Below are 15,079 nucleotides of genomic sequence, written 5' to 3' on the forward strand. Positions count from 1 at the left end.
CACGCTCCAGGTTTCGCAGTTACAGAAAATGGGTCGGAATTCGTATTGTAGTTTTATTACATTCCAGAAAATTTCCTATACCATGCTAAATTATTCCAGATCTCGAGCACGTGAGTCAACTCACAAACTGCAAAGGAAGCCAGCTCCCCCACTCACAAACCCCCAAAAGTTCTTAAAAAGAAAAGACCTCCATATTTTTATGGAATGTATATATGCATTGGGACGTGGGTGGCGTTGTGGGTTAAATCACAGAGCCTAGGGCTTGCCGATCAGAAGGTCGGCGGTTCGAATCCCCGCAATGGGTTGAGCTCCCGTTGTTCGGTCCCTGCTCCTCCCAACCTAGCAGTTCAAAAGCACGTCAAAGTGCAAGTAGATAAATAGGTACCGCTCCAGTAGGAAGGTAAACGGCGTTTCCGTGCACTGCTCTGGTTCGCCAGAAGCGGCTTAGTCATGCTGGCCACGTGACCCAGAAGCTGTATGCCGGCTCCCTCGGCCAATAAAGCGAGATGAGCGCCCCAACCCCAGAGTCGGTCATGACTGGATCTAATGGTCAGGGGTCATGTATGCATTACGTTTATATCTCACCTTTCTTTCAAGGAGCTCAAAGTAGTATCTCTCTCCTTTCCCTTCGAGGTAGGTTAAGATAAGCACCTGTGACTGGCCCAAGGCCACCCAGGGAGTTGCACAGCTGAGCGGGGATTTGAACCCTGGTCACCCTAATCTGACACGCTAACCACACCACCACCACACTGGGCTAGATGATTCTGTATGTTCCGCAGAGCCACGGGTGCCCCATACCTGCAGTACGGACTCCCCCTGTTGGATGGTGTTTCCCAGGTAGAATAGCCAGGTGACGGGGTTGGGTGGGGAAGGGCAGGGTTCCTGCACACCCCTTTATTTGTTGTGTAGAAAGGGGGGGTTAGCAAGTCCCCTTATCCTCTCCCCTCCATCCCTGGCTACCCTAATCCCAGGGCTGATATGTTAATGGAGATATGGGAGCAATCACTTTGGGAAGCAGCAGATTTTGTGGGGCCCTGTCTCATTCCTGCTCCTAATCTGCCTCTCTTTGTACTGGTGAGCTAGTCCAAAACAGGGGTGCATGTGGGAAATCTCACTTTGGGTGTGTAAATGCTTAAAGCTGGCACTGGGGCCACATATGGTGGTTCTATCTCTGGCAGTGGGGAACCTGTAGCTGTAGCTTGTATCTTGACTACCATCAGGTCTGTGACTGTTGGGATCGGGGAGTCCAGCAGCATCTCAGAGAGTCAAAGGTTCTCCAGGCCTGATCTATCAGACTGGAGCTGATGAGAGTCAGAAACACCTGAACTGCACCAGGTTGGCAAAAGCTCAGAGCCAAAGACCCCTTTTCTGTCCTTCCCAAATCCTTTTTAGCCGAAGCCATAATATTTCTTTACTCTTCCCCACAGAGCTCTGCAGTAGCACCAATGTCCCTGAGGTTGAAATCATCAGCCTCCTGGGAGAGCAGCTACCCCTGTACCAACTCCGGGCAGACACCGTGTTTGGGTACGACCACGGCGATTGGATTCACACGCCGCTCATCGCTCTCGACGCTGCCAGCAGCCTCACGCCGCAGCAGACTGAGGAGACCCTGGAGTATTTCTGTAAGTGACCTCCAGGCTATTTGTCAATCTAAGGCTCATTCTGCTGGAATGGCTATAATTTGTCTGGTGCTGAGAATGCCCTCACTGCCTCCATGTGTATGCAGAGTGCTTTCTCAGGTCACTTCCTGGTAGGGCAGACCTACTGGCTCTGCAGAGATGTGCCACTCTCCCTCACCATGTTGAACTTGTCTAAGAATCCAATAGGCAAAAGAGGAAGCAGAATGGTAACTTGGCCACCTCTGCAAAATACAGACATGGTATAGATATGAAGGTCTGTGTATACGTGCATTGAGGGGATAGGAACAGAGAACACGGTTGCACACTAGTCTGAAAACACACCTCCCCGTGTGTGCAGACAACTCTTGAGAGCCTGTGTGGTGCAGTGGTCAGAGGGTTGGACTAGGACATGGGTAGGCAAACTAAGGCTCGGGGACCAGATCCAGCCCAATTGCCTTCTAAATCTGGCCTGCGGACAATCAGCGTGCTTTTATATGAGTAGAATATGTGTTTTTATTTAAAATGCATCTCTGGGTTATTTGTGGGGCCTAGGAATGCTTTCATTGTTCCCCCCCCAAAAAAATATAGTCTGGCCCCCCCACAAGGTCTGAGGGACAGTGGACTGGCCCCCTGCTGAAATAGTTTGCTGACTAGGATCTGGGTAGGCCAGACTTCAAATCCCCACTTGGCTCAAAATTTGGAGAAATGTGCATTTCAAAAGATGGCTGCGTTTTGGTTTGCATATTCTTTTGGAAAACATGAATTTGGTTGGTTGGCCTTTAAATGTGAACTGAATCAAATTTCTCCCTAAGACACTTTTCAGTCTGGGTTTGGCACTGAAATGGCCTTGCTCACTCTGGCTGATTACCTTTACTGGGAGGGTGTGACCTTGTTGATTCTCCTTGATCCTTCTGTGGCTTAGGGTGCCATTGACCCATGACATCATCCTGGATCCACTCTGCCGGCTTCTACAAATCTTCCACAGGCTTCCAGCTTGTTTCCAGGGCTTTTCAACATCTCTGTGTGTGCAGGCAGCTGTCATCCAGGGATATGGAGTTGAGTGTTGGCAGTACGAAGATGATACCCAACCCTATCTCTCCATTCCACCTGAGTTAGGAAAGGCCATGCAGATGAAGGACCAGTGTCTCAAGGCAGTAATGGGGGCCTGGAGACTGAATCCCAGTGGCTCCTGGATTCAGGAGTTGGGTAGGCAGCCTTCTGTGGATAGAGCTGCACTTCTCCTGAAGAGCAGGTGTGCAACTTGGGGGGGGTGGTACTCCTTGAACAGGTTGGTGGTGAACCCCTTCTCAACCTGAGGGCCACATACCCTCATGGACAATCTTTTGGAGGCCACAAGCTAAAGGTAGGTGGGACCAGAGACAAGACTGGGCATGGCCAGATGAAAAAAACGAGCACAGCAATAGCTGTGGCTCTTAGCTTTGTACAGCAGGTGACATCCCAGCTATGAACAACTGAGAGGTTTCTCCCTCTACTTGCCAGCCCCTGCTTTGAGATCTGCAGGAGAGGCACTGCTTGTAGTTCCACCAGTGGGAGCGATCCGTAGGGCGGTGCCACATGCCAGGGCCTTCTCTGTGGTGGCCCCTATATGTGGAACTCCCTCCCTGGGAAAGTCTGCTTCTTCCCTCTCCCTGATGGCTTTTCAGTGTCAATTAAAAGCATTGCAGTTTATTCAAGCCTCTGGCACGTAGTTTGAGGAATGCGAGTCTACCCAGGTCTGACTGCTAGATATTGTGCTTATGTTTACATGCAGTGGATTCTGCTATACAGTGGTACCTCAGGTTAAGTACTTAATTCGTTCTGGAGGTCTGTTCTTAACCTGAAACTGTTCTTAACCTGAATCACCACTTTAGCTAATGGGGCCTCCTGCTGCTGCCGCACCGCCAGAGCACGATTTCTGTTCTCATCGTGAAGCAAAGTTCGTAACCCGAGGTACTATTTCTGGGTTAGCAGAGTCTGTAACCTGAAGCGTATGTAACCTGAGGTACCACTGTATAGGTTTTTAACTAATGCTTTATAGTTTTGTTGTGATGGCCGCTTAGGGGTGGGTGGGATAACTTTGTGGGCGGCTCTGAGTTTCTGCGAGAGGAGAGGTGAAAACAAGGAAGCCCAACAAATGAATGGATATTCACTAACATATGCCAGGTTAATTCCTGTAATTCCTTTGGCTGGCCTCTGGTTGGCAATTCTGAGAAGAGAACTCTGGGCTAAAATGGTGGTCCAGAAGGAGCTGTTCTTATGTCCTTGCCTGGGAAACTCGTTCTGAGGTGGAAGCGCCCCCTCCAGCTCAAATGAAAGCCAGCTGGACAGCTCTGCTGGTGGCCCTAAATCAGTATCCACCCTACTTACCCTCTGGACAAGGTCACCGAGAGCTAATCGTGTCTTAACAAGGTTGGCCGGGGAGATTTCCGGACTCCTAGAACATCCCTGCTATTTCTGAGTCTGAGCTGCGGCATCTTCTTACTATCAGCTATTAAATACACACACCCCACCACCCTCCTGCTGCTCTGCCCTTCCTGATTCCGCAAGGGACTAGGAAATTGCATTAAACGGGGGGAAGGTGCGCTCTGAAGGACAATGAACAAGCAGTCCCCCCTTCCCAGCTGTCTAAAGCACTCTCCCCATTCAACAAAGGTGGCCTGCCTTCCTATAAATGGAATCCCAGAAAAGCATATAACAGTAGGTGGGGTTTAGCAATGTGTGCCTGGACTCTGCCACTGTGCTCACATGAATTATAGAATTGAAGAGCTGGAAGGGACCTCAAGGGTCATCTAGCCCAACCCCCCCGCAATGCAGGAATCTCATTCAGTCATGTGAGCAGACTGAAGTGGCACAACCCAGGCATCGATACACACGGGACTCTGCTATACAGCTGCAAATAGAACGTTTTAAGTGTGTTTAAAGTGCATTATACAAATGTGACGCTAGATGGTCGATGGTGAGCTAATGGCAAATTCAATATAAATTTTAAAACTTTTTTTTATTTAAAAAAACGCATTTTCACAGCGGGGTGTTTTTGTTGTTTTTTTTGCATATATCTAGATTCAGCCACCCCACCCCCCACCCTGCACACAATAAAACAGTGTGTCAGGGAAAAGGCTAGAACACTCTGCTACATTACTGTGTGTGAGGACTTTTTTGTATTAGAGGGTTTGTTTGGAGCATCCTTTTTTTGCTTTCGCTATGACATGACCTCCTACCAGCAGTCTGAAGTAGTACAGCTCAGACACAGACTGCTAGCTGTTGCGTTTTATATTGTGAACTGCCCTGAGACCTGTGGGTACAGGGCGGTGTTCAAATTTAATAAAGAAGGAGGGGGAGGATGAGGCAGAGGAGGAACGGCTTTGAATTGGCATTAGCTTCCCATGTAGGATCCATTGTCTAGAGTAAGTAGTTGCCTTCTTACCATTTGGGGGGGGGGCTGTTCACGCAGCACTTTCCGCATCCGCATGAGCAGTTTGGAGGACTTGCTCCTTGGAGGTAAACTTGTGGCGTGCGGGGAAAATGTGTTGTGTGAACAGCCCTCCACTTACAGGCATGGTCCAGCAGCATAATGAAGATCTGCTCCTTTCTCCAATTGCCGCAGTCACCAGAATTGTCACCGGCTGCCTCCGTTCTGGAAGGGTTCATGTTCTGCTCTTCAGCCGAAGATGCATTGCTACCCTAGACCAAATTACCTTCTTCCTCTCTTTGTGTTATCTTTAGTATGCTGTGTGTTCTTTTTCTGAGTGGGTGGGCGCATTTGAGGCTGCACATGTGTAGGATCGTGTGCTCGAAAGCATGGCTTGCATTGTGACACCCCCCCCAAAAAAAACTGAGCTCTCCAACTAATCTTCCTCTGCAAAGATCCCCCGGGTAGCTAAGCAGATTGCAGGGTAACCAAAACAGGACAGCTAATTATGGAGGGGGATTACCTGCCTCCTGTGCGCCACTTACCTCTGTCCATATTTGCTTCTATCTATAGCTGTCTCAGCCACACAGGGCCTTCTGCTTCCCTTCTGTGCAGTGCTGGGAAAGGGTTGTAGCTCAGCAGGAGAGCATATGCTTGGCATGCAGAAGGTCACAGGTTCAATCCCTGGGGAAGTTTATCTGGCACCTTCATTTTTGATCCCCTCAAAATCCAAACCTCCTTCTAAAATAGAGGGTGGCTAACCCATGGCCCTGGATCCACATATTATGGGACTGCAGCTCACATCTGCCTTAACTAGCAGGGCCCAATGGTCAGGGATTATGGGAGCTGTAGTCCACCAGACACATGGAGAGCCACAGGTGAGCTGCCTCTTTTTTAAAATGCAAACCTTGGTGATGGTGGTGTCTTTCCTGCTGCCCTGTCATTCTCCACAATCCTTGGCAAGAGCTCCCTTCCTCCTCCTTCCAGCAAAAATGTCTTCCATTATTAAAGCCCCTACGTAAATTATTCAGGACTCCCTCGAAACCTTTTCACGCTGCCTGAAACGCCACGTCTGATGGAAGCTCTGCAGCTGCCAAAACCCTACACTATGCAATATGTAGGTGACCTGGACATAGGGGACTGGTATTGAGCCAACAGAACCATATAAAATGATAGCAGCAGCTCTAGCAGTTCCCCAAAGGTGGGGAAAAACTGATCATGATGGATTACTTTTATATAAAAAGGTGGGGTGTGTGCTTAAATAATTATTAGCTAACTCCAAAGGCAGATCCTTGGTGAGAGTCTGCCCAGGGTTTGCACAATGGGCTGCAGCGAAGTGGCAGCAACAAGCACACCAGCTTGACATGAAGAGGCTCTTCCTAGAGACCCCCGTTTAACCACTTCTCAAATGCTTAACCTGATCACACTGGGATCCGCTTCAGTCTCCTGTAACTGTCCCTAAAATACATCGCAGGAAAGTCCCAGTCATGCCACACTGAGTTATTTCACTCCCCACAAAGTGCCTATGGAAATCTGATTGCTCTCTTTTTAGAAACTACCCTAGTCCCTCTAATGCAGATTGAAATCCTTCTCAAGAGGCGCTGCCTGTATGCTGTACTGTTGTTAAGTACCACACCATGCATTCACACCAAAGTTAGGACCACCAACTTTTTTTTGTTTTGTTTTCTCTAGCTCCTTTGCCTTTAACAACAGCCCAAACTGCATGCAGTAGCAGGTGATAATGCTGATCAGTATTCCATTAAAAGATTCCTCCACATACAAGCCCAGGAAGGGCTCAGAGACTGGAAACTACTACTAGATCTCTAGTCCTTGACAGTTTCTAGTAAAGGCAGACTGCCAATACCTTATGTGTGTAAACATGCTTACATAAGTCCTTACACCCTTTCCAGCCCCCTTTGCTCAGATGCATGTAACACTAAGACGATTAAATATGGCTATCTATCTATCTATCTATCTATCTATCTATCATCTATCCTTCCCCTCCCCAATGCATTGTTATGCATGGGGTAAAGAGTCCGACTGATCTATGCTACTGAGTACAAAATCAGCATGTGGTGGTTAGTTTGGGTGAATTGATCCAGAGAGGAAGAAAGCGTGTCCGTGGTGAAATAGCTGAAACCACACCAACCCACACCCTCCCATTCAGAAAAAAATACTGCATAAAGATGGAGCTGGGAGTGGGATAGACCATTCTGCTGCATAACAACAGGGGGAGGCTGGCTGCTTCTCCCCCACCCGTCCCCCGCCCATTCCCCATTTTCCATTTGCAACTCTACTACCCAAGCCTTCGGTTCTCAGCTAGCAAGCTGCGCCCTCTGTGCTTTGCGCAGCTCTTTTGACGAGATGCTCTGAGCTGTGCGAATGGTCTATTTTCGCCCCTCCCTCCTGTAGACCCCCCCCTATTTGTTGAGGCGACAGTGGACTCTTCCCAAGCAGGTGGACAGCAGACTCTATAAATAAGGGTGGGTAAGGGCAAGTAGAGGCTGCATTGCAAAACAGCGCAGGAGGGTTGCGTTTGCTCCGCTTATACACGCGTTTGCAGCCCCTCTGCTTGCTTTGCACAACTGTTTGGCCTCTTGCTGGGAGGAAGGGAAGAGGCGCGTGTCCTCCTGTTAGATTCATGTTGCCCACGGAGGTCGGGGAATTGCTGGTCTCGCAGGGGATGGAATTCTGGACCAGCCCTGCCTCTTACGACGAAGTCAACGGGAACACGGAGCTGGCTGATAACACGGACTTGATATCCCAGGAGCTGGAGGAGGGTAAGAAGGCAGGGGGATAAATGGGAGGTAGGGTTGGGAAGAGAGGGCAGCGCGGGTGCGAGGATTGATATTGCGGTCTCTGACCTTCAGACTCCTTTGAGCTCCTGAAGATGTTTGTGAACAGACGACCTGAGTTGGTGGTGGGGAGATTGCAAAGCATTGTCTCTGGACCCAGATGCTATATGGTAGGGATAGACGATGGGTTTCTGGTGTGTATGTATATAAAAAAAATCTTTATCCCCCTGTGTGCTGAGATGGAACAGAGTTGTTGGAAGGCTTGCCTGTTGGTATTTTACTTACTGGACTTACGCACCACTTTTTTTCTCCCTTTACAAAATGTAAAGCGACTTACAGTATAATGCAATGCCAAAAATCAAAAGCGAGATGAAACCAAAACAAAAGGAAAACTAAAAACAGTGATATACGTTTAAAAAGCAGGCCAACAAATCCCAGCCACCCAGAGAGGCTGCAGTGTCTGGACCCTGCTATACCTGACTGCAATAGATGCTGGGCAGGTGTGTGTCTGGGAGAAGCTGGCAGTTACTGCCTGTAACCCACCTTTCTTCCAGAAGGTTAGCAAGGAAGTGTGCCTGTTCTTTTCCTCTTTCTGTAGGGCTGGCCTTCCCAACCCCACCCAGGCTCTGCCCCTGTGGCTTCAGCATCCACCTGACACACACTTGCAGGTGTGTGCTTTCTCCACCACTTCGTTGTCACGGCTGAAATAGCCTCCCTGGTTTTGTTCCTGCTTTTCAGGGATGCTCTTGAAGGCCCCAGGAGCGCAGCCAGTTTTAAGGGACAAAGCTGGCTCCCAGCTTGATGGTTTAAACCACTTTGTTGGAGCTTGCCTCTTCAGGCTGAGAAAAGAACCCAGAAGTCCTGACTGACTCTCACTTTACTCCTCTGAGTTCTTGTTTGTTTTATTTAGCATTGCACTTCCATCCCACTTTTCCCGCAAGAAGCGCAAGGTGGTGCACGTAGCTCTTCCCCCCCCCCCACCTCTGTTTTTAGCCTCGCAACCATCCTGTGAGGGAGATTGTGTAGAGAAACAAGGCCTGGCCCAAGCTCACCCAAGTGGCCGAGTCAGGATTCGAACTCTGGTACCCCAGGTACTGGTTGGACACTCTAACCTCTACACTGACACCTTCCTCAGTTGGGAGTAGAGAGAAATCTGGAGTCTGGGATCACCATTATAGGTAGATGGTCTGTCCTGCCTTTCAACAGGTGAATTAGATCAAATGACCTTTGCAGATTTTCCCATCTTAATTCCCACTTCTTTCTCTTCTTCACCCACCAAAGCGAAGCTGGAAGTGAAACATCATGATATTTGGAGTTTAAGATCCCATGCAGACAGTTAAACAAAAATTATATGGGTGTGTGGCAATTCATTACTGTTTACTGGCATCTCATAGGGAGGAATGGGGCCAGGCCTGATAGTTTAAAGAGCCCTGGAAGTGTTTTTTTGGAGTGAGGGAGGAGGAGAATAGCTGTTTTCTTCCCCTCAGAGTTGTCTCTCTATTAAACTGACAAAGAAGTGTTCCTATTAGACCCTTGTTTAAATGTAATTAAGCATGGTGATTTTGAGGGGCTGGGTGGTCTCTCTTGTGTGAAAACAATGAAATGCTTGAGGTGAGCAGAGGGTTCCCTGATCTATAGAGAGAGAAGTTTTGTAAATAAGAGTTTTATCAACATTTCCTGTAGAAGAATGTTGGTCCTCTAAATGCAGGGCAATCAAGGACAACAGACTTCGAAAAGGGAGGCGCTCCGTTTTCTGTTAAAAAATAAATGAGGCGTCTGAGGATCTGCACAATCTCTGGGCCTCATATGTTCTTTCATACATGTTTGTATAGGAATAAGACCTGGCTTTGGGAGAAAAATGTATTATGCAGGATCACTTGCCAAGAGAGCTGGGGACAGACTGCAGGTTCCTTTCGTTGTTGAATATATACATTTTTTTCCTGTGTTCATATACAAAATTGCCACGTGTGCAATGGGACGCTGGGAGTTCAATAGAGCTGAATTCACATATGCCTCTCTTGATGACTCACCATTAGATTTTCTGCACCTGCACTTATAGGAGAAGTTGTAGGAAAATAAATTATCTTGTGGTTGAAAGGATTCCAGGTGATGGGATTTGCCTTTGAGGTTTGAAATGCAATGGCTCGTTCCTACATGCAATGCCATGGTTGGGTTATGATCAAACCTTTGAACTTGCTTGTGTGAACTTGGCTCCATATTATTTTTTCCATGGGTTTTTTAATGAACTTGGAGGTGTGGGGTAGGAATGTCCACTCAATGATTCATAGGAATGCTCTGCAAAAAGCAGGTGTCCTACCAATCGTGTGGTGGTCCCTGGGCAGGATAAGGTAGACCAGCCTTGCAAATAAGACAAGGAAACTCACTAGTTGAAGTCTTGGGTATTTTGTCTGAATATGCTGCATTGTTTGCTAGGCATTGTAGTATATCAGCCTTGGTGTGACCAAGGCCCCTTGCACCTCCAGTAGTTTAGCATCACTGTTAGGTTTTAATAGCTGGCTTCTTTCTTTCAATTGGTGCTGGCTGGTGTCCTTTGGGGACAGGTAGAGCAGAAGACAGGGAGAAGGCGGAGCTGGTGCCAATGGGGACTGGTAGGGTGGGAGGCAGGGAGATCAACAGTAGGGGGCGCCAGAGCCAATGCCACCACTCTCTGATTGGTTGCAAGAAAGAAGGCAGTCAGGTAGGGGCTGGCTGAGCCTGAGAGCAAACTCAGGTGGGTGGGGCAGGCTCTCATTCACTCTAATGCACCATCCTTCTCTGCTAATTTGATGGCATGCATGTGTAAGATTGGTTGCTCTTTTTGTGTGTGTGTAAGCTGCCTTACACAATTATTATTATTTTCTAAAGCTTCATTGGGGACACTGTTCATGAGATCAGCCAATACGCACATACCGATGTAGGATGTGGAATATCCACCAATACTTAAACCAACACCCAAACAATTCTGTTCCCAGCTACCTGTTTCCTCCTTTTCCTTGGGGCTTTTGTGTCTCGAGTTGACCTGCTTCATGGGCCAAGATTTGGGTTGACCGTCTGGCTGCGAAAGGGATCAAGGATGCCTTCTGCCCGCATCCCATTTTGAAGTTTACCTCACGGTAGCTGCCCATTGTTTCATTTATCACTATTAAGCTCCTGGATTAAGGCCTAAATAAAGGCCTTAATCCGAAAGCTCAATAAAGATAAAATAAATACTCATCATTTATCTTCCTTCTGAAGTATTGAGGGGGTATTTTCTCTCCAAGGTATTTGAGGGCCGTTACAATGAGAGACAGGAGGACAATATTTCTGTTTTAGTGCTTATTGATTTATTTTATATAGAGAGAGAAAATGTTGGTTTTATTGTTGTGTCCTGCCCTGAGATCCCTTGACAGTGAAGGGAGGGAAGGAAGTTTTGTAAATAAACTAATATAATGCTGAAACAGAAATTAATTTCCTTTTGGGGAGACCTAGTGGCTGTGTTTTGCTTGATGCTTAGTAATTCTAATTCTGCTTTATGTGGGGTGAGAGAGTCATTTTCCTTCCAGCACACTGACACTGGGTTTGGGGCTGTAGATTTTTCTTTCAGCTTGCTGTTCTTAAGCCTATTGAAAGTGTCCTGGCTTGTTTGAAATGTATGGTGTTACGTTATCTTGTGCTGTGTACTATATAGATTATTTGGTGTGACGTATGTGTGTGGGGGGGGGGGCGTGTGTGTAGGATTTAGCCTGGAGGCAAGACTTGAACTTGTTGATCTGAGCTCCGTGGACCCATTGGAAGCCATATTCCACTGAGGCTGCAAGGATTTCACCTGTTTAAAAGCCTTGATGAAGTGCAGTTGCCATGGGTCCAAATGTGACCACATGAAAATCTCTGGATGCCTAGAGGACCTGAAATATTTTCCTTGAAGCTTGAACTAGTTTTATTCTGGATTGTTTTGTTTAATGTTTTAATGTGTTGTAACCACTTTGTTCTTTAAAATATAAAGAGGTATAGAAAGGAAATGAGCAATATTATCAATATTCATCCAGCGGGGAGGGGAATGGCACCTGGATGTTTCATTGTGGCGACTGTAACCTAGGTTTAAGGTACCATTTGGCGCCTAGCTTACATATCTGAGTTTCTAGCACTGCTACCCAGAGATGCCAGGCCTTGAACATTCCCGCATCCTCCTGCAGACTGAGTCATGATCTATGGATCACGTGTATTGCCAGCACCCTGGTCCTTGTTCATCAGGTCACTCTTATCTCCCCTGTGCACCAACCACAGCAGAAAGGGAGCGACTTGTAATAGCAAAATTGTCGGGAGCAGACATGTCTGAAAGCTGGGGGTGTACCAATGTTTAGAGTAAATAATGGAAGCTGCCTGATATGTGTAATGAACCACCCTTTGACAACAGGGTGCTCTCGATGCACTAGCTATAATGTGTAGACCAGCCTTTCCGATGGAGGGCAAAAAACAGAAGGGGATAAAAGTGAAGCATATTCTTTACATGCCCCTAAAGACTTCAGCTTTGGAAATCCCACTAGCAGCAGCGCTTCACATGCCTTGCACTTAGTGATCCTCACCACACCCCTGCAAAGTAGGTCAATACTGCTTACTTGAATGTTACGGCTTATAACAGGAGGCTGCCTGATGTGTTTTCAAAGGGGGCATATTTTGTAACGCTAGACCCGGAAAGACTGGAATGTCCGAATCCTTAAAATCTTGGACCCTGACTTATTTCCTATGTTTGTTGTACAAAAGCAAAGGAGATGGTAGAACGGCAAGTCCGTGCTGGCTGTGCAGGGGAATAGCTAGGTGAACAAGGGCCACGGGCAACTGCGCAGCTGTCTTGTTTATCCCTGCTCTGCTGGAATTCATGCTCCAATTATTTCCAATTATGGCTCATATGGATGATGAGGTGCCAAAGGGAGGGGGGTCCCTGTATGGCACGAAGGGGGCTGGGCAGGCAGGCGGGCATGCCGACTGCAGGACCATCATGGCGTCTCCCCGCTGTGCAGACATGCCACTAGGCACGCACGCAAGAAAGGAGGCGGGGTTAGCTGGCTGGCTGGCTTGCTTTAATGGCAGCCGGGTGGGGAAGGACTGGACTGGGTGAGGGAGTGGACAGGGATCATAACCGCTTTGACTGTGGCCCGACTCCATTGCGCAACAGCCTCATCCGAGAAGTGCATAATGGGATTTGATGTCGTCTCCGATAGTTCCAGCTAACCTACTTTCCTTGCGTCAGACGGCTGTGGCTGGGAACAGATAGGCTTAGCTCTGCAGGGCAATGATCTGCAGTTGCTTGAACCCAACAGCGTAAGGGTGAGAAGCCGAGGTGAGCAGAAGGGACTTATTTGGGACCGTGGCTCTGAGTGAAAACTTCAGAGAGTTCTGGATCTCTGTCATCCCCTTGCTTGGACATTTCTCTGCTCCCTTTATTTCAGACTACAGTGGTACCTCAGGTTACATACTCTTCAGGTTACAGACTCTGCTAACCCAGAAATATTACCTCGGGTTAAGAACTTTGCTTCAGGATGAGAACAGAAATCGTGCTCCGGCGGTGCGGTGGCAGCAGGAGGCCCCATTAGCTAAAGTGGTGCTTCAGTTTAAGAACAGTTTCAGGTTAAGAACGGACCTCCGGAACGAATTAAGTACTTAACCCGAGGTACCACTGTATTAGCACAGTGCATAACTCCTGTTGGAACGGTTGCAGGGGCAAAAGCCCCCAAGCAGGGCAACATGGTTCCTGGATCTTAGATCTCGATTAGATCCGGTGGAATGTGAAATATTCTTTCCCCTCACCTACAGCAGATTGTGCTTGAACAAAATGGAAATTTAGAGGCAACTGTTTACAGCTGATTTCCTAGTGGGATGGGTTGTATCTCTGAGGTGGATCACATGGTTTGCCTGAATAAGGTCCCAGGTTGAACCCAGGCAAGGCAGTGAATCACTCCTTGTCAGTCTGCATAGACAGGAGGTAGCCAATGTGTTTTCCTTCAGATGTAGTTGGACTCCAGCTGCCATAATCCCTAGCCGTTGGTCATGCTGGGAGTCAGGAGACCAACGTCGGCAGGACAACAGCTATCCTTGATATTGACAATATTGAGGTGGATGGATCAGTGGTTTAACTATGCATAAGGCAGCATCCAAATACAGCCTAGATCTAGGCCCTCGAGCTGCGGTTCCCCCATCAGCTTCATCCAACATGGCCGATGTTAAGTTGTGGGTTGACATAGCAGACGACACAGCGATTTCTCCAAAGCAGCTCTTTATTTGTAAGCTGGAACAGAACTAACTGAGCAGCTCAGTCAGCCTGCTTATATAGAGCTCCAGAACAATGTAACTGTTGCCATTTTCTAAAACTAGCCAATCACTGAATGTCACTTTCGATCCTTCATTTGCATACAAACTATCCAATCACTGAACGTCACTTTCGATCCTTCATTTGCATAACTATCTACAGTATCCCCCTGCTGGCCCAGGGTGAGAACTTCAGTACATAACAGCCGACATCCAAGAATAATGGAAGTTCTCCGCCGTTGTGGGGAAGGTTTCTCCAGAGTTCCCTAACTACCTACTTCACGCATGACCTTGAGTGCCTTTTAGAAACAAAACAGCTTACTATTGTGCTGAAAATTTTGGAGAACAGGTTGAATCACATTGGATGAAGCATGCATCATAAAGGCATTTCAGCCCAACAGAGGCCATTGTGGAAACATTCTTTTTGTTTTCCTCTGACAAACGTATGTTGAATTCTTCCTATCCCTCATTAACATACATCCACAGAGTGGATAAAAATCAATGATTTTTTTTAAAAATAAAAAAGATTTTTTTTATTTACATTGGATTTTTTTGATTTAAAGTGGATTTTTAAAATAAAATGCTTTTGGAGGAAAAATCTTTCTAAAGCTAGTTTTCTATTTAAGTTACATTATACAGTAGTCCAAAGGCTATTCATCAGGGAATAAGGATTTGTTTTAAGTTTTTCATGTGTGCTAAAACTCAACAAACATTATACATTATACATTTGCTATAACGTTACTGTTTAAATTAAATAAACTGTTTAAATTGTTTTTAAGGAAATGATTATTTTTCTCCTTCCAGTAAAGTACAGCAGAAAAGTTGTCCAAATATAAACAGTTAACTTATTAAACCTCACAATAATTTCATAATTATCTGTCAATGTACTTCTAATAGTATAACCAAATCAGCAATTCTTGATATAACTATAAAAACTACTCTGAAAATTTATTATTCCAAAAATGAAATTTTCC

The 15,079-nt window shown here is 46.9% G+C and overlaps 1 protein-coding gene across 4 annotated transcripts in view; it reads left to right on the top strand.

Moving 5' to 3' along the window:
- Nucleotides 1-7,331: 7,331 nt before the first annotated feature.
- LOC309517756 (trafficking kinesin-binding protein 1-like) overlaps nt 7,332-15,079 on the top strand; it is a 36,253-nt gene continuing 28,505 nt past the window's right edge. For 3 of the 4 annotated variants that reach the window (XR_014213252.1, XR_014213253.1, XR_014213254.1), the window contains exon 1: nt 7,334-7,808. Coding sequence is in view for 1 of the 4 variants with exons in the window: in XM_082197222.1 (XP_082053348.1) it covers nt 7,670-7,808 (139 nt within the window). In the remaining 3 variants the exon portion in view is untranslated. Of the gene's footprint in view, nt 7,809-15,079 lie in introns of all 4 variants that reach the window. The other variant, XM_082197222.1, reaches the window with a different exon arrangement.

Source organism: Podarcis vaucheri (genome assembly GCF_965113315.1).
Source record: "Podarcis vaucheri genome assembly, chromosome: 13".
NCBI lineage: Eukaryota > Metazoa > Chordata > Lepidosauria > Squamata > Lacertidae > Podarcis > Podarcis vaucheri.